The sequence below is a fragment of the Eutrigla gurnardus genome, assembly GCF_963514095.1.
Source record: "Eutrigla gurnardus genome assembly, chromosome: 11".
Taxonomy (NCBI): Eukaryota; Metazoa; Chordata; class Actinopteri; order Perciformes; family Triglidae; genus Eutrigla; species Eutrigla gurnardus.
Genome location: NC_139925.1, coordinates 23,532,416 through 23,545,915, shown reverse-complemented (window position 1 = coordinate 23,545,915; position 13,500 = coordinate 23,532,416). Strand labels below are relative to the sequence as shown.

The window sequence follows — 13,500 nt, the reverse complement described above, 5'->3', positions numbered from 1 at the left end:
TCCACAGCTGCATCGTTGCAAAGTACAAAGAGACACATTCTGTGAGAAACAAACCTGGACGTGGTCGAAAGTAAGATTTCAAAAACTTTGGAGAGGAAAATAGTCAGAGATGTATTCAAGCAGAACTTAAATATAGTTTGAATCTGAAATGATTGATATTTTTATTGCAAACTCAATGGTTATTTATTTATAATTAGAGGCAAGTGAGACACGTTCTTGTGATCCAGGTGAGTTTTAATCCATCCATGCACTCAAAACACAAACTCACATCGAAGAAAACATTTACAACATGGACTTGTGATGCGGGCTGCACGGTGGTGTAGTGGGTAGCACTGTCGCCTCACAGCGAGAGGATCCCGGGTTCGATTCCCGGGTTGGCCCGGGCTCCTTCTGTGTGGAGTTTGCATGTTCTCCCGTGTAAGCGTGGGTTCTCTCCGGGTTCTCCGGCTTCCTCCCACAGTCCAAAGACATGCAGGATGGGGATAGGTTCATTGATGACTCTAAATGTCCCGTAGGTGTGAATGTGAGCGTGAATGGTTGTTTATCTCTACATGTCAGCCCTGTGATAGACTGGCGACCTGTCCAGGGTGAACCCTGCCTTCACCCAATGACAGCTGGGATCGGCTCCAGCCCCCCCCCCCTGCAACCCTGAATACAGGATAAAGCAGTAGACAATGGATGGATGGATGTATGGATGGATGGACTTGTGATGCACATCAGCCTCTTGTGGCTGAAATGAGTTTTACACTTGGCAAAAAAAAAATGATTTCATATTTTTTCCCAATTTACAGATGAAGAAGCAACTTAGAAAGCTTAAAACAGTTGTTTTCTCATTGGCCTGCCTCGACTCTACTGAACAGCTGGTCACATGTCTGTGTTTGTGTGTCTGACTTACAGGAGTGTTTATCACCAAAGGTGACGTCGGCGTCGGCACAATCGTGGGCTCCGCCGTCTTCAACATCCTCTGCATTATTGGAGTGTGTGGGATATTTGCTGTACAGGTACCATGCAAACACACACACGCACACACACACACACACACACACACACACACACCGATCAGCGATGCTTTATGGATCCACTTGTCCATCCACCATTCACACAACCCAAGCCTCTGGCACTGTTTGTACTTTACTGTAAATCATATTTGATTATTTATATTTATTATAATTAATTTAAAATAAACATTAACACTCTCTCGTCATATCTGCATTTATTTTGTCTGTTAACTGTCCCTTTCACGACTGTAATCTCTGCAGGAAAAGAGAAATATACTTGAAAGATTGTTTTCCTATTTAGATTACATGTTATGTAAGACCAAACAACACACACACACACACACACACACACACACGCTTGGTTTGGTTTATCTTGTTTGTAGTGCAGCAGTGAGTACCTTGTAGGATGTGTTATTCAACCAAAAAATTAATCTAGTTCAAGTTTTTGCAGTCTCACTCCCTATCTGCCTGTCTGTGTGTCTCTCCCTGTCTGTCTGTGTGTCTGTCTGTCTCCCAGGAGATACGTCTGTCCCGCTGGCCTCTGCTCAGAGACTCTACATACTACACCCTCTCTATCTCTGCTCTCATTGTGGTAAGAACTGCCTCATATAATATATAAATAATAATAATAATAATAATAATAATAATAATAATAATCATCATTTGAATGTTATTATTTCATCGTGTATTTACAATTTCAAATGTATGATTTTCACTTTCAGTTCATATATGACGAAAAAGTGGTTTGGTAAGTGTATTTTTTATAAGTATGATGCTTTAAATGTAATTATTATAATGAATGACGAGGCGACAGCCTCAAACAGCAATTAGAGACTAATTGATCCACACTGTGTTTTCCAGGTGGGAAGCTCTCACTTTGATTCTGATGTATTTCGTCTACATTTTGATCATGAAGTAAGTAAATGAGCTTCATTTTTGACACTGACGAAATCCCCTGTCAAACTCTGTCACTTTGTTCTGGATGTTCACCGGCTGCCATGTTAGGACTCAGTCTGCTCCGTCAGCTCACTCTTTACACAACGGCATCACTTCCTGCAGCTCCTTGTACGCCTCTGTACCCCCAACAGCCAGAGGCAGCACCTGGAGGGAAGTTCTTCACATTAGGCTCAAACACTTGGGTTGCAGTCGTATAGTCAAAAAATAAAGGTCCTAACTCCTATTCCTTGACCTCTGGGGAAAACGTCACGGGGTTAAGGAAAGGCGATAGGAGAACTCAAAAGGATTTAGGAAAAGACGACCACGGTGCTCAAAGAATCCGACCGGTCTTTCACAAAGCTACGTCATTATAATACTGCTGATGATCGGCACCGGTAATTGACGTGCGTCTCCGCTGGAGAAACTACAATAATGGACTATAAAAAGCACATCGTCCACTTCTCCACATGTTTTTTTAAACTGCTGGTTCACTGACCGGCTTCAGGTCCGGCAGCTCCTCCTTCCTGTTTGACCGTTTGAATGGCCGAGGTGTGCAGAACTTTAAATGTAGCTCTTGCAAGGAATTGTGGGTCAGCGGCGTGATCGCCTTTCATTCGTAAAGGAAGATCCGTTGTATCCATACAGATGCACACTAAACATGAGGGTTGCCCCAGATATTTCAAAGCAAGAACGTAGGATGCACAGCAGGGTTGGAATTTCATCATTTTAGGGGCAAGATTAATACCATAACATCCTAATTCATAACATTTTTTAAAACCAATAAGTTAATGTTGCAGTGGATTTTTTTTTTTTAATATCTTACAAAGGAATTACTTGAAAGCAATTAAACATTGTGTATGAAATCTTTATATATATATATATATATTATATATAAAATGCATGAGCACATACACTGGTAGGCAATGTGGACATGGACTTTGAGCGATAATGAGAGGGACTGCCTATTGATTAGTGTTCAACCCTGCGATCGAGCCATTTTATGACTGAAAATACGATGACTGTAGGACACAGGAACCTCGCCCGTGAATAGAACTTTTCCCCACAGGGCATCAATGAACTCCCACCCTGATGCACAGAACTTTATTTCATGCTCAGGCAGACATTATCCATCTCCCTTTACATAGCCAATAGTTTGATATATTCATGCTCCTTTACATTATGCACCTTGAGTATAGCAAGCCATGTCAGCTAAGGGGTACGAATTAACGTGTTCGACTATATTTAACCCATCTTTTGAGCAAAGCAACTGCCATTTGACGTCTCGTCAAATGGCAGTTGCATTATCCAATCCACAGTAGAACAGTAACATGGCAAAAAGACCAAACTGAAGATTAGAAACAACTTTATTTCTTTTTTTGGAGATGTGCAGCCAGGCAAAGTCTGAAGATGAACAGGATCCTGAAAATGACAAAGTCAGAAAAATCAAAGTGTTGCAACAAAGTCTACAGAGTGCGCCAATTTTGTACCTTCAAGATGCTCAAAAGCCACCCTTGGCTGGTGCGTTGACCGATTGTTCAGGTCTGCTCACAGCAACGGGTTGCAACTGGACCTCCCCGGGACTGTAGTGGGTTTGGTAGAACTGGCTTCTTCCTTGCTGGTAGCGTGAGCGGGATTTGTACGTGTAGACTGGCTCCAGGTCAGACAGATCACGGAGGACAGGCTCAGGGCTTTCCTCCACAGCACCTTCATTATAAAACTGAGCACTACTACCACCACCACCACCATCTGTGGACCCAGAGTTGGTGTAATAGAGTCCAGCACTGTCACCTGCATTACTATAGCCACCATACCATCTAGCATCATTCCCAGTGGATGCCAGACTGGCATAGCCACCTGTTGGGGAATAGTATGCACCAAAGGGAACAGCAGCATTGGACACCCCGCCTTCGTTAGAGCCTGTCACTTGGCCACCAGAGAAGCTACCACCCAATCCTACAGAGCCTAGTCCAGCGCCAACACCTGCATTACCATATCCACTGTTGCCATAGCCAGTGTTTGCCAGGCTGCCATATGCACCTGTTGGGGCATAGTACCCACCAGCATTGGACACACCAGCATTGTTAATAGATCCGGTCGCCTGGGGACCAGAGAAACTACCGCCCAACCCTACAGAGCCTGGCTTGTTGTTAGAGTTTTGAGCAGCAGGGAACTGCAACAGACTACCAGAGGTACTGGAAAGAGATGCACCACCGTCCAGCCTGTCAGCATTTGGGTAGCTAGAGCCAGAAGTCGACAGCCAGCCCACAAAGCCACCTGGTGCAGGATTGTTAATGCCTGGTGAGCCATGGTCTGGGGAGATGGAACATGTGTCAATTTCCATTTTCATCGTTAATTATGGGATAGTTAATTTGATAAAGCTCCACTATTTGGACTACTAACATTACCTTTTGGTGCAGGGAGACAGGTTACACTGCTGATCAACAAGAATGAAATCCATGACACCCTACAATCACAATCAGTGTTTAGTTCAGCCAACTTAGATAGACAAGTCACAACAATGACAGAAACATTTGACACCTTACCTCAACAACCCGCACAGCACAGCCATTGTGTTGACAGTCAACTCAGTGCTTCTGTGCTGTCTGAGCACTCCTTATATAGGATCTTCCCAACCCTGTTAATTGATTACTGATTGGGAGCAGCTGCTGGCAAGGAAGGATGAGCCATTGCCGCTCCAACAAGACTAGGGGTGCAGTCGAATAGTCAAAAAATAAGATCCTAACTCCTATTCCTTGACCTCTGGGGAAAACGTCACAGGGTTAAGGAAAGGCGATAGGAGAACTCAAAAGGATTTAGGAAAAGACGACCGCGGTGCTCAGAGAATCCGACCGGACTTTCACTAAGCTACGTCATTATAATGCTGCTGATGAATGACAGCTGATGATCGGCACCGGTAATTGACGTGCGTCTCCGCTGGAGAAACTACAATAATGGACTACAAAAAGCACATCGTCCACTTCTCCACATGTTTTTTTTTAAACGGCTGGTTCACTGACCAGCTTCAGGTCCGGCAGCTCCTCCTTCCTGTTTGACCCTTTGCTGTATTTACATTTCATTTGTGGTTTTAGTTTTGTTTCTGTCAAACATTTGGAATATGATTTAAATAAATACAAATACCATTCAATTATCACTGTCCACACAAATTTATCAACACAATTCCAATGACTATATGTCTGCATGAAAGTAATTGTTAAATGTACAAATGCATTGTTTGTTTTCATGAATGGCCAAGGTGTGCAGCACTTTAAATGTAGCTCTTGCAAGGAATTGTGGATCAGCGGCGTGATCGCCTTTCATTCGTAAAAGATCCGTTGTATCCATACAGATGCACACTAAACATGAGGGTTGCCCCAGATATTTCAAAGCAAGAACGTAGGATGCACAGCAGGGTTGGAATTTCATCATTTTAGGGGCAAGATTAATACCATAACATCCTAATTCATAACATTTTTTAAAACCAATAAGTTAATGTTGCAGTGGATTTTTTTTTTTTAATATCTTACAAAGGAATTACTTGAAAGCAATTAAACATTGTGTATGAAATCTTTATATATATATATTATTATATATAAAATGCATGAGCACATACACTGGTAGGCAATGTGGACATGGACTTTGAGCGATAATGAGAGGGACTGCCTATTGATTAGTGTTCAACCCTGCAATCGAGCCATTTTATGACAGAAAATACGATGACTGTAGGACACAGGAACCTCGCCCTTGAATAGAACTTTTCCCCACAGGGCATCAATGAACTCCCACCCTGATGCACAGAACTTTATTTCATGCTCAGGCAGACATTATCCATCTCCCTTTACATAGCCAATAGTTTGATATATTCATGCTCCTTTACATTATGCACCTTGAGTATAGCAAGCCATGTCAGCTAAGGGGTACGAATTAACGTGTTCGACTATATTTAACCCATCTTTTGAGCAAAGCAACTGCCATTTGACGTCTCGTCAAATGGCAGTTGCATTATCCAATCCACAGTAGAACAGTAACATGGCAAAAAGACCAAACTGAAGATTAGAAACAACTTTATTTCTTTTTTTGGAGATGTGTGCAGCCAGGCAAAGTCTGAAGATGAACAGGATCCTGAAAATGACAAAGTCAGAAAAATCAAAGTGTTGCAACAAAGTCTACAGAGTGCGCCAATTTTGTACCTTCAAGATGCTCAAAAGCCACCCTTGGCTGGTGCGTTGACAGATTGTTCAGGTCTGCTCACAGCAACGGGTTGCAACTGGACCTCCCCGGGACTGTAGTGGGTTTGGTAGAACTGGCTTCTTCCTTGCTGGTAGCGTGAGCGGGATTTGTACGTGTAGACTGGCTCCAGGTCAGACAGATCACTGAGGACAGGCTCAGGGCTTTCCTCCACAGCACCTTCATTATAAAACTGAGCACTACTACCACCACCACCACCATCTGTGGACCCAGAGTTGGTGTAATAGAGTCCAGCACCGTCACCTGCATTACTATAGCCACCATACCACCTAGCATCATTCCCAGTGGATGCCAGACTGGCATAGCCACCTGTTGGGGAATAGTATGCACCAAAGGGAACAGCAGCATTGGACACCCTGCCTTCGTTAGAGCCTGTCACTTGGCCACCAGAGAAGCTACCACCCAATCCTACAGAGCCCAGTCCAGCGCCAACACCTGCATTACCATATCCACTGTTGCCATACCTAGTGGATGCTAGGATGCCAGAGACGCCTGTTGGGTCATTGTGCCCACCAGCATTGGACACACCACCTTTAGTAGAGCCTGTCGTTTGGGGACCAGAGAAGCTACCGCCCAAGCCTACAGAGCCCAGTCCAGTACCTACACCTGTGTTACCATATCCACTGTTGCCATAGCCAGCGTTTGCCAGGCTGCCATATGCACCTGTTGGGGCATAGTACCCACCAACATTGGACACACCAGCATTGTTAATAGATCCGGTCGCCTGGGGACCAGAGAAGCTACCGCCCAACCCTACAGAGCCTGGCTTGTTGTTGGAGTTCTGAGCAGCAGGGAACTGCAACAGACTACCAGAGGTACTGGAAAGAGATGCACCACCGTCCAGCCCGTCAGCATTTGGGTAGCTAGAGCCAGAAGTCGACAGCCAGCCCACAAAGCCACCTGGTGCAGGATTGTTAATGCCTGGTGAGCCATGGTCTGGGGAGATGGAACATGTGTCAATTTCCATTTTCATCGTTAATTATGGGATAGTTAATTTGATAAAGCTCCACTATTTGGACTACTAACATTACCTTTTGGTGCAGGGAGACAGGTTACACTGCTGATCAACAGGAATGAAATCCATGACACCCTACAATCACAATCAGTGTTTAGTTCAGCCAACTTAGATAGACAAGTCACAACAATGAAGCAGAAATATTTGATACCTTACCTCAACAACCCACAAAGCACAGCCATTGTGTTGACAGTCAACTCAGTGCTTCTGTGCTGTCTGAGCACTCCTTATATAGGATCCTCCCAACCCTGTTAATTGATTACTGATTGGGAGCAGCTGCTGGCAAGGAAGGATGAGCCATTGCCGCTCCAACAAGACTAGGGGTGCAGTCGAATAGTCAAAAAATAAGGTCCTAACTCCTATTCCTAACTCCTATTCCTTGACCTCTGTGGAAAACGTCACAGGGTTAAGGAAAGGCGATAGGAGAACTCCGAAGGATTTAGGAAAAGACGGCCGCGGTGCACAGAGAATCCGACCGGACTTTCACTAAGCTACGTCATTATAACGCGGCCGCTGATGACTGACAGCTGATGATCGGCACAAAAAACGCGTCGTCCACTTCTCCCTAGGGGTGCAGTCGAATAGTCTATTTTGCTTAGAAAGGTTCCTAACTGAAGAAGTGACCCGGAAGTAAACAAGTGGCCGCCATGATAAGAGCTGTTCGAATTCTCTAAATGCAAAGGAAAGGAGCTCCAAGGCTTCCTTGCAGAGCTCCTTTAGCATAGGATGCAACGGACCTTCCCATGCGAAAGCAAAGGAGATTACGCCGACCCACAATTCTTTGCGAGAGAAACATTTAAAGTGCCGCACACGTCGGCCGTTCATGAAAACAAACGATATGCCTATTTGCATATTTAACAATTACTTTCATGCAGACATAGTAATTGGAATAGTGATGATAAATGTGTGTGGACAGTGATAATAATTAAGTATTATTTTTATTTATTTCAATCATGTTACAGACTTGACAAAAACAAAACTAAAACCACAAATGAAATGTAAATACAGCAAACGGTCAAACAGGAAGGAGGAGCTGCTGGACCTGAAGCCGGTCAGTGAACCAGCTGTTTATAAAACCAACATGTGGAGAAGTGGACGATGCGCTTTTTGTAGTCCATTATTGTAGTTTCTCCAGCGCAGACCCACGTCAATCGCCGGTGCCGATCATCAGCTGTCAATCATCAGCGGCCGCGTTATAATGACGTAGCTTAGTGAAAGTCTGGTCGGCACCGTGGTCGACTATTCCTAAGTCCTTTTGAGTTCTCCTATCGCCTTTCCTTAACCCCGTGACGTTTTCTCCAGAGGTCAAGGAATAGGAGTTAGGAATAGGAGTTAGGACCTTATTTTTTGACCATTCGACTGCACCCTAGGGCTGCCAGTCGAATAGTTAAACAATAGGAAAGGTGGAAGGAGAACTCAAAAAGATTTAGGAAAAGACGACAGCAGTGCTTGGAGAATCTGACCGGATGGGGGTTGCAGTAAAATAGTCAAAAAATTAGGTCCTAACTCCTTAACGTCACAGGGTTAAGGAAAGGCGATAGGAGAACTTTCACTAAGCTACGTCATTATAATGCTGCTGATGATTGACAGCTGATGATTGACACCGGTGATTGATGTGCGTCTGCGCTGGAGAAACTACAATAATGGACGACAAAAAGCACATTGTCCACTTCTCCCCATGTTGGTTTTATAAACAGCTGGTTCACTGACCGGCTTCAGGTCATTGAACCAGTCCTGTTTGACTGTTTGCTGTATTTAGATTTAATTTGTGGTTTTAGTTTCGTTTTTTTGTTGAATTAGAAACATGATTTAAATAAATAAAAAATACCATTCAATTATTATTACTGTCCAAACACATTTATCAACACAATTCCAATGACTATATGTCTGCATGAAAGTAATTGTTAAATATGCAAATACATATATCATTTGTTTTCATGAGCGGCCGAGGTGTGCTGCACTTTAAATGTTGCTCTTGCAAAGAATTGTGGGTCTGTGTTCTCCTTTCCTTTTGTAAAGGAAGGTCCGTTGCATCCTAAAGGAGCTCTGAAAGGAAGCATTGGAGCTCCTTTCCTTTCCATTTAGAGAATTCAAACGGCACTTATCATGGCGGCCACTTGTTTACTTCCGGGTCACTTCTTCAGTTAGGAACCTTCCTAAGAGAAATAGACTATTCCACTGCAGCCAAGGACTCAAAGTGGGAGTGGTTAGAATCTGGTGGTCAAAGGTCACTATGACCTTACCAAAAATGTGTTTGGCCAAAAAACAAGAAGTCATATGCTAATTATGACACAAATGTCACACATATGTCTGATACAATAAATTGATAAAGTTTTGGACAGATATGGATGCATTACAATCATATCCAAAATGTAACTATTATTCATTTGTTATATGGGAAATATTTTTGGTACTTTATGAGTCAACCTTGGAATAAACATCAAGGACGTACCTGCATATGAATATTTACCAGAATGCTTATGAGGACACTATGTCAGAGTCTTTATAATATAATATGGTATATAAAGTTACTGTGAGGAATGTTTAACTGGTTATGAAACAGTCTGAATTTATTACTGATGCCTCTATATTCAGTATAACGTCCAGTAGTAAACAAGACCATCAGCGAGGAGATTGGCTATCTCTATATAGTTATATATTTTGTATAGTTACAAAATCAGATGAAATCATGTAGGTTCACCAGAAACTCAGCTCAGATCTTAGCAGGGCCTCTATCAGCAATCGGCCTGCCATACCTAGATCGGGCTTCGCTGCTTCCCGGCCACACCAGAGAACCAGAACCAGAACTGCACAGGCAGACTGTCAGACCCGCTGTAGGAAAATAAGGTGTTCTCAAGGGAGTCTGGTGCTCAGAAACACGACTGATATTGTTCACAGGGACCACTTAAAAATTCAGCAACATTAAAGATCCTCATAATATCTTAAAGTTATTAAAAAGAGAACACTTCATGAAATAAAGATGCAGTTAAGTGCTGTACTGGAACACAATACCTGTTTCAGATGTGGGAATTCATTTTAGCCAGATCCCACAGCAGCTCAATAAAACGAAACTGGTGATTATCTGCACAATACTTTGTCATGGGGCAACTTTATATGTACTGATCATGAATGTTAGATGTGAATTTCAGTAAATCTTTCCTTCATTTCAGGATGAACTCCCATGTTGTGCGTTTTCTGGAGAGGCGGAAGAAGAACTCGTCCGGTTTGAGGAACGGAGCGGCCAATAACTCTGAGCTCGACGATGGCTGTGATGCTACCGCTGTTCTACTGAAGAAAGGTACTATTTCAGTTTTCCAAGGCGTAGTTTCATCACAGCTTGGTCTTGCACCACAATAATTCAGATGATTAGCATTTCTGTTTGTTTCCCAACCAAAGAGATCCATGTGAAGGACTTACAGGTTAGTAGGTACAGGTCCAGTCGTTACGCTAAGCTAAGATGAAGCCTTCCTCGCTCCAGTGAAGAAGTGTTGATCTATGCTGTCATTGTCACGCTTGACTGCAGAGATATCACAAGGAACAGCATGTGGAAGATGGGTGTGTTTGCTTTGCAGCCACATGTACGTTGTGTGATTACATGTGTGTGCTTCCAGCGAACCACCACAGGAAGCCGTCGGTGTTAATGGTCGATGAGCTGCTGTCGGCGTACCCCCACCAGCTGTCCTTCTCCGAGGCCGGCATGAGAATCATGATCACCAGCCACTTCTCCCCAAGAACCCGCCTCACCATGGCTTCAAGGATGCTCATCACCGAGGTCAGGATTCACATTACAGCTGGGTTTGAAAAAGATTGCAGCTATTTCCAATGTGAAGTAGACTCCGGTGTGTTTTCCTGGATGGGATAGCGTTTCTTTAACAAGGTCATCTGGTGCTGGACGGGGGCTGGCCTACAAATCATCTCCACCATTGTACATGCCAGACATCACGTATTGTTGTACAGTTCTCAAAGGGCAACGTGAAGAAACCTCAAATTAATTTGAGAACGAATGTTTGAGAGAGCACACACAATACAATATCATCTCCTGTTTTTCCTGTGTTGGGTTATTGTGTTAATTGTTTATCAGGGCCTCTGCAGCCTAATGTAATGTGCTCATAAGCCCTTGTTGTAATCAGAGCGCGTGGTAGTAAGTCTTGCTGCCTCAGGCACTGAAATTATAATCCCCCCCCCCCCCCCCCCCCCCACTCCCCAACACCTTTTTTGACCTCTGTTTCATTCTCAGTTAGCTCAGAAAAAATAGATTCTAATTTGTATATTTATGGATGATTTTGTCACATTGCAGGTGAGCTTGAGCTAGCAGGTGCAGATCTGGTGTCTGTGTCACCCTTTGACCTCTGTATGACTTCTAATTTTTTCAGTCAATAAATGATAGAGTGATGTTTCTTCTTCTACTGGCACACAGCTGAGTGGATATGCATGTTGCCGTCATCACCGGGGGGATTATCACACTATTTATTAATAGCTAAATTTGCTCTTGCAATTTAAAAACTCATAGAAACAGAACAGGATAGAATGGACATTACCATAAACCATGAATAGGATCTAGCTTGTTCTATCAATATGTTTGTATAACTGTGTGTGTGTGTGTGTGTGTGTGTGTGTGTGTGTGTGTGTGTGTGTGTGTGTGTGTGTGTGTGTGTGTGTGTGTGTGTGTGTGTGTGTGATACAGAGGCAGCGTCTGATCAACACACGGACTTTGACCAATGGTGACTCTGACGTTCCAGTCAAAGGAGGAAGTAGGCGGGGCATAGAAAATGGGCTGTCCGGGGGTGAAAGGGGTGGCAGTGTTCACCATGACGATCGAGAGGCGTGCAACGAGACGGAGAACGAGGACAACGAGAACAACGAGAACGATGAAGAGGAAGAAGAAGAGGACGGAGATGGACCCTTAGTGCCCTTCCAGTGTCCAGGTACCTGCGGGGGGAATGTGTTTATTTTGTGTCACTCTTCCTGCACACAGACGCACTCACTGCAAGAAATGGTACCACCACATATCCACCACCAAACCCACAGACTGGAGTTTTGACGTGTTTACACGTTAAATAAACCAGATATGTGTTCATTATTCCTCATTTGCACTGCGTGATTTGAATGGACTCACTTTTGGTTCCAGGTGTTTCCATTGCAGATGAACCACGAGGTCGAGGTTGGGTTCTCAGATAATCAACGTAGAGTACATAGTATACGCCGTAGAGTACATAGTATACGCCGTAGAGTACATAGTATACGCCGTAGAGTACATACTATACGGCGTAGAGTACATAGTATACGCCGTAGAATACATAGTATACGCCGTAGAGTACATAGTATACGCCGTAGAGTGCATACTCTACTCCATAGACTACATAGTATACGCCGTAGAGTACATTGTGTACGACGTAGACTACCACATGACATATGGCCTAGTTTACACATAGTGCACGGTGTAGTGAAGGCCATGGAGTATGCTGTGGCGTACGCCATGAGAGTACCGTGTGGTTTACGACATGTGACCGGGACAAGATGATCCCATGTTTCCAAAGGAACATGTGGATTACACTTTAACGTTCCAAAATGTGAATGTAACTTTGGGTTTGTGCTGGTTTAGAGGTACAACCGTGCATATACAACAGTAGATGCAAAATGACATCATACATCATCAGATATCCATCTGGCTATTGTTGACAATAACCACTTATAGCAACTGTGTTTCAGATGTTCAGCACCAAACTGGTTTAAAAGGACTAAAGAGACCAAAGAGACCAGGGAGTTGGCATCACTGTCCACACGTCAGTATAGAGTAGATGAAAGATTTAATTTTTATATATGGGTATGTATTTGATCTAATAATAAATATATTAATAATAGAAACAAGGGCAAAACACAAAAACATTATTACAAAAGTTGATGAAAGTATAAAATGAAGTGATGCATTTGCTGTTAAAATTTTGGCTCATTTAGATAAAGACATGAATTGTGATTAAACCCCAAATCTGTCATTGGTGTGAGCATGACAGAATGGTGTTAATCACCTGCAAGAGTAAATCAGGAGTGTTTGCATCAATGTATGTCTTTTTCAAAGTAAGTTGAAGTTTGAAACGTTTATCCATTTTTAAATGAACTTATCAACATATAATTTGTCTTCCTGCATTCTTGCCTTTTTGAAATCCTGTATTTAACCATTTGTTCATTCATCTGTGTCAATAAATCCTGTTTGTCAGATAGTGTAACAGGACAGCTAACTGTTCTTATGATTTGACATCAGTATTGTATACAGTATATATTGTTTATATAGAGTATATATTGGTATCT

At 43.1% G+C, this 13,500-nt stretch overlaps 1 protein-coding gene across 1 annotated transcript in view; it reads left to right on the top strand.

Moving 5' to 3' along the window:
* Nucleotides 1–13,500, top strand: part of slc24a3 (solute carrier family 24 member 3) — an 88,618-nt gene that overhangs the window by 67,681 nt on the left and 7,437 nt on the right. Inside the window, exons 6-12 of the mRNA XM_084021075.1 lie at nucleotides 898–1,001; nucleotides 1,516–1,590; nucleotides 1,721–1,746; nucleotides 1,860–1,913; nucleotides 10,365–10,492; nucleotides 10,806–10,966; nucleotides 11,879–12,119. Coding sequence (XP_083877201.1) covers nucleotides 898–1,001; nucleotides 1,516–1,590; nucleotides 1,721–1,746; nucleotides 1,860–1,913; nucleotides 10,365–10,492; nucleotides 10,806–10,966; nucleotides 11,879–12,119 — 789 coding nt within the window. The remainder of the gene's footprint in view (nucleotides 1–897; nucleotides 1,002–1,515; nucleotides 1,591–1,720; nucleotides 1,747–1,859; nucleotides 1,914–10,364; nucleotides 10,493–10,805; nucleotides 10,967–11,878; nucleotides 12,120–13,500) is intronic.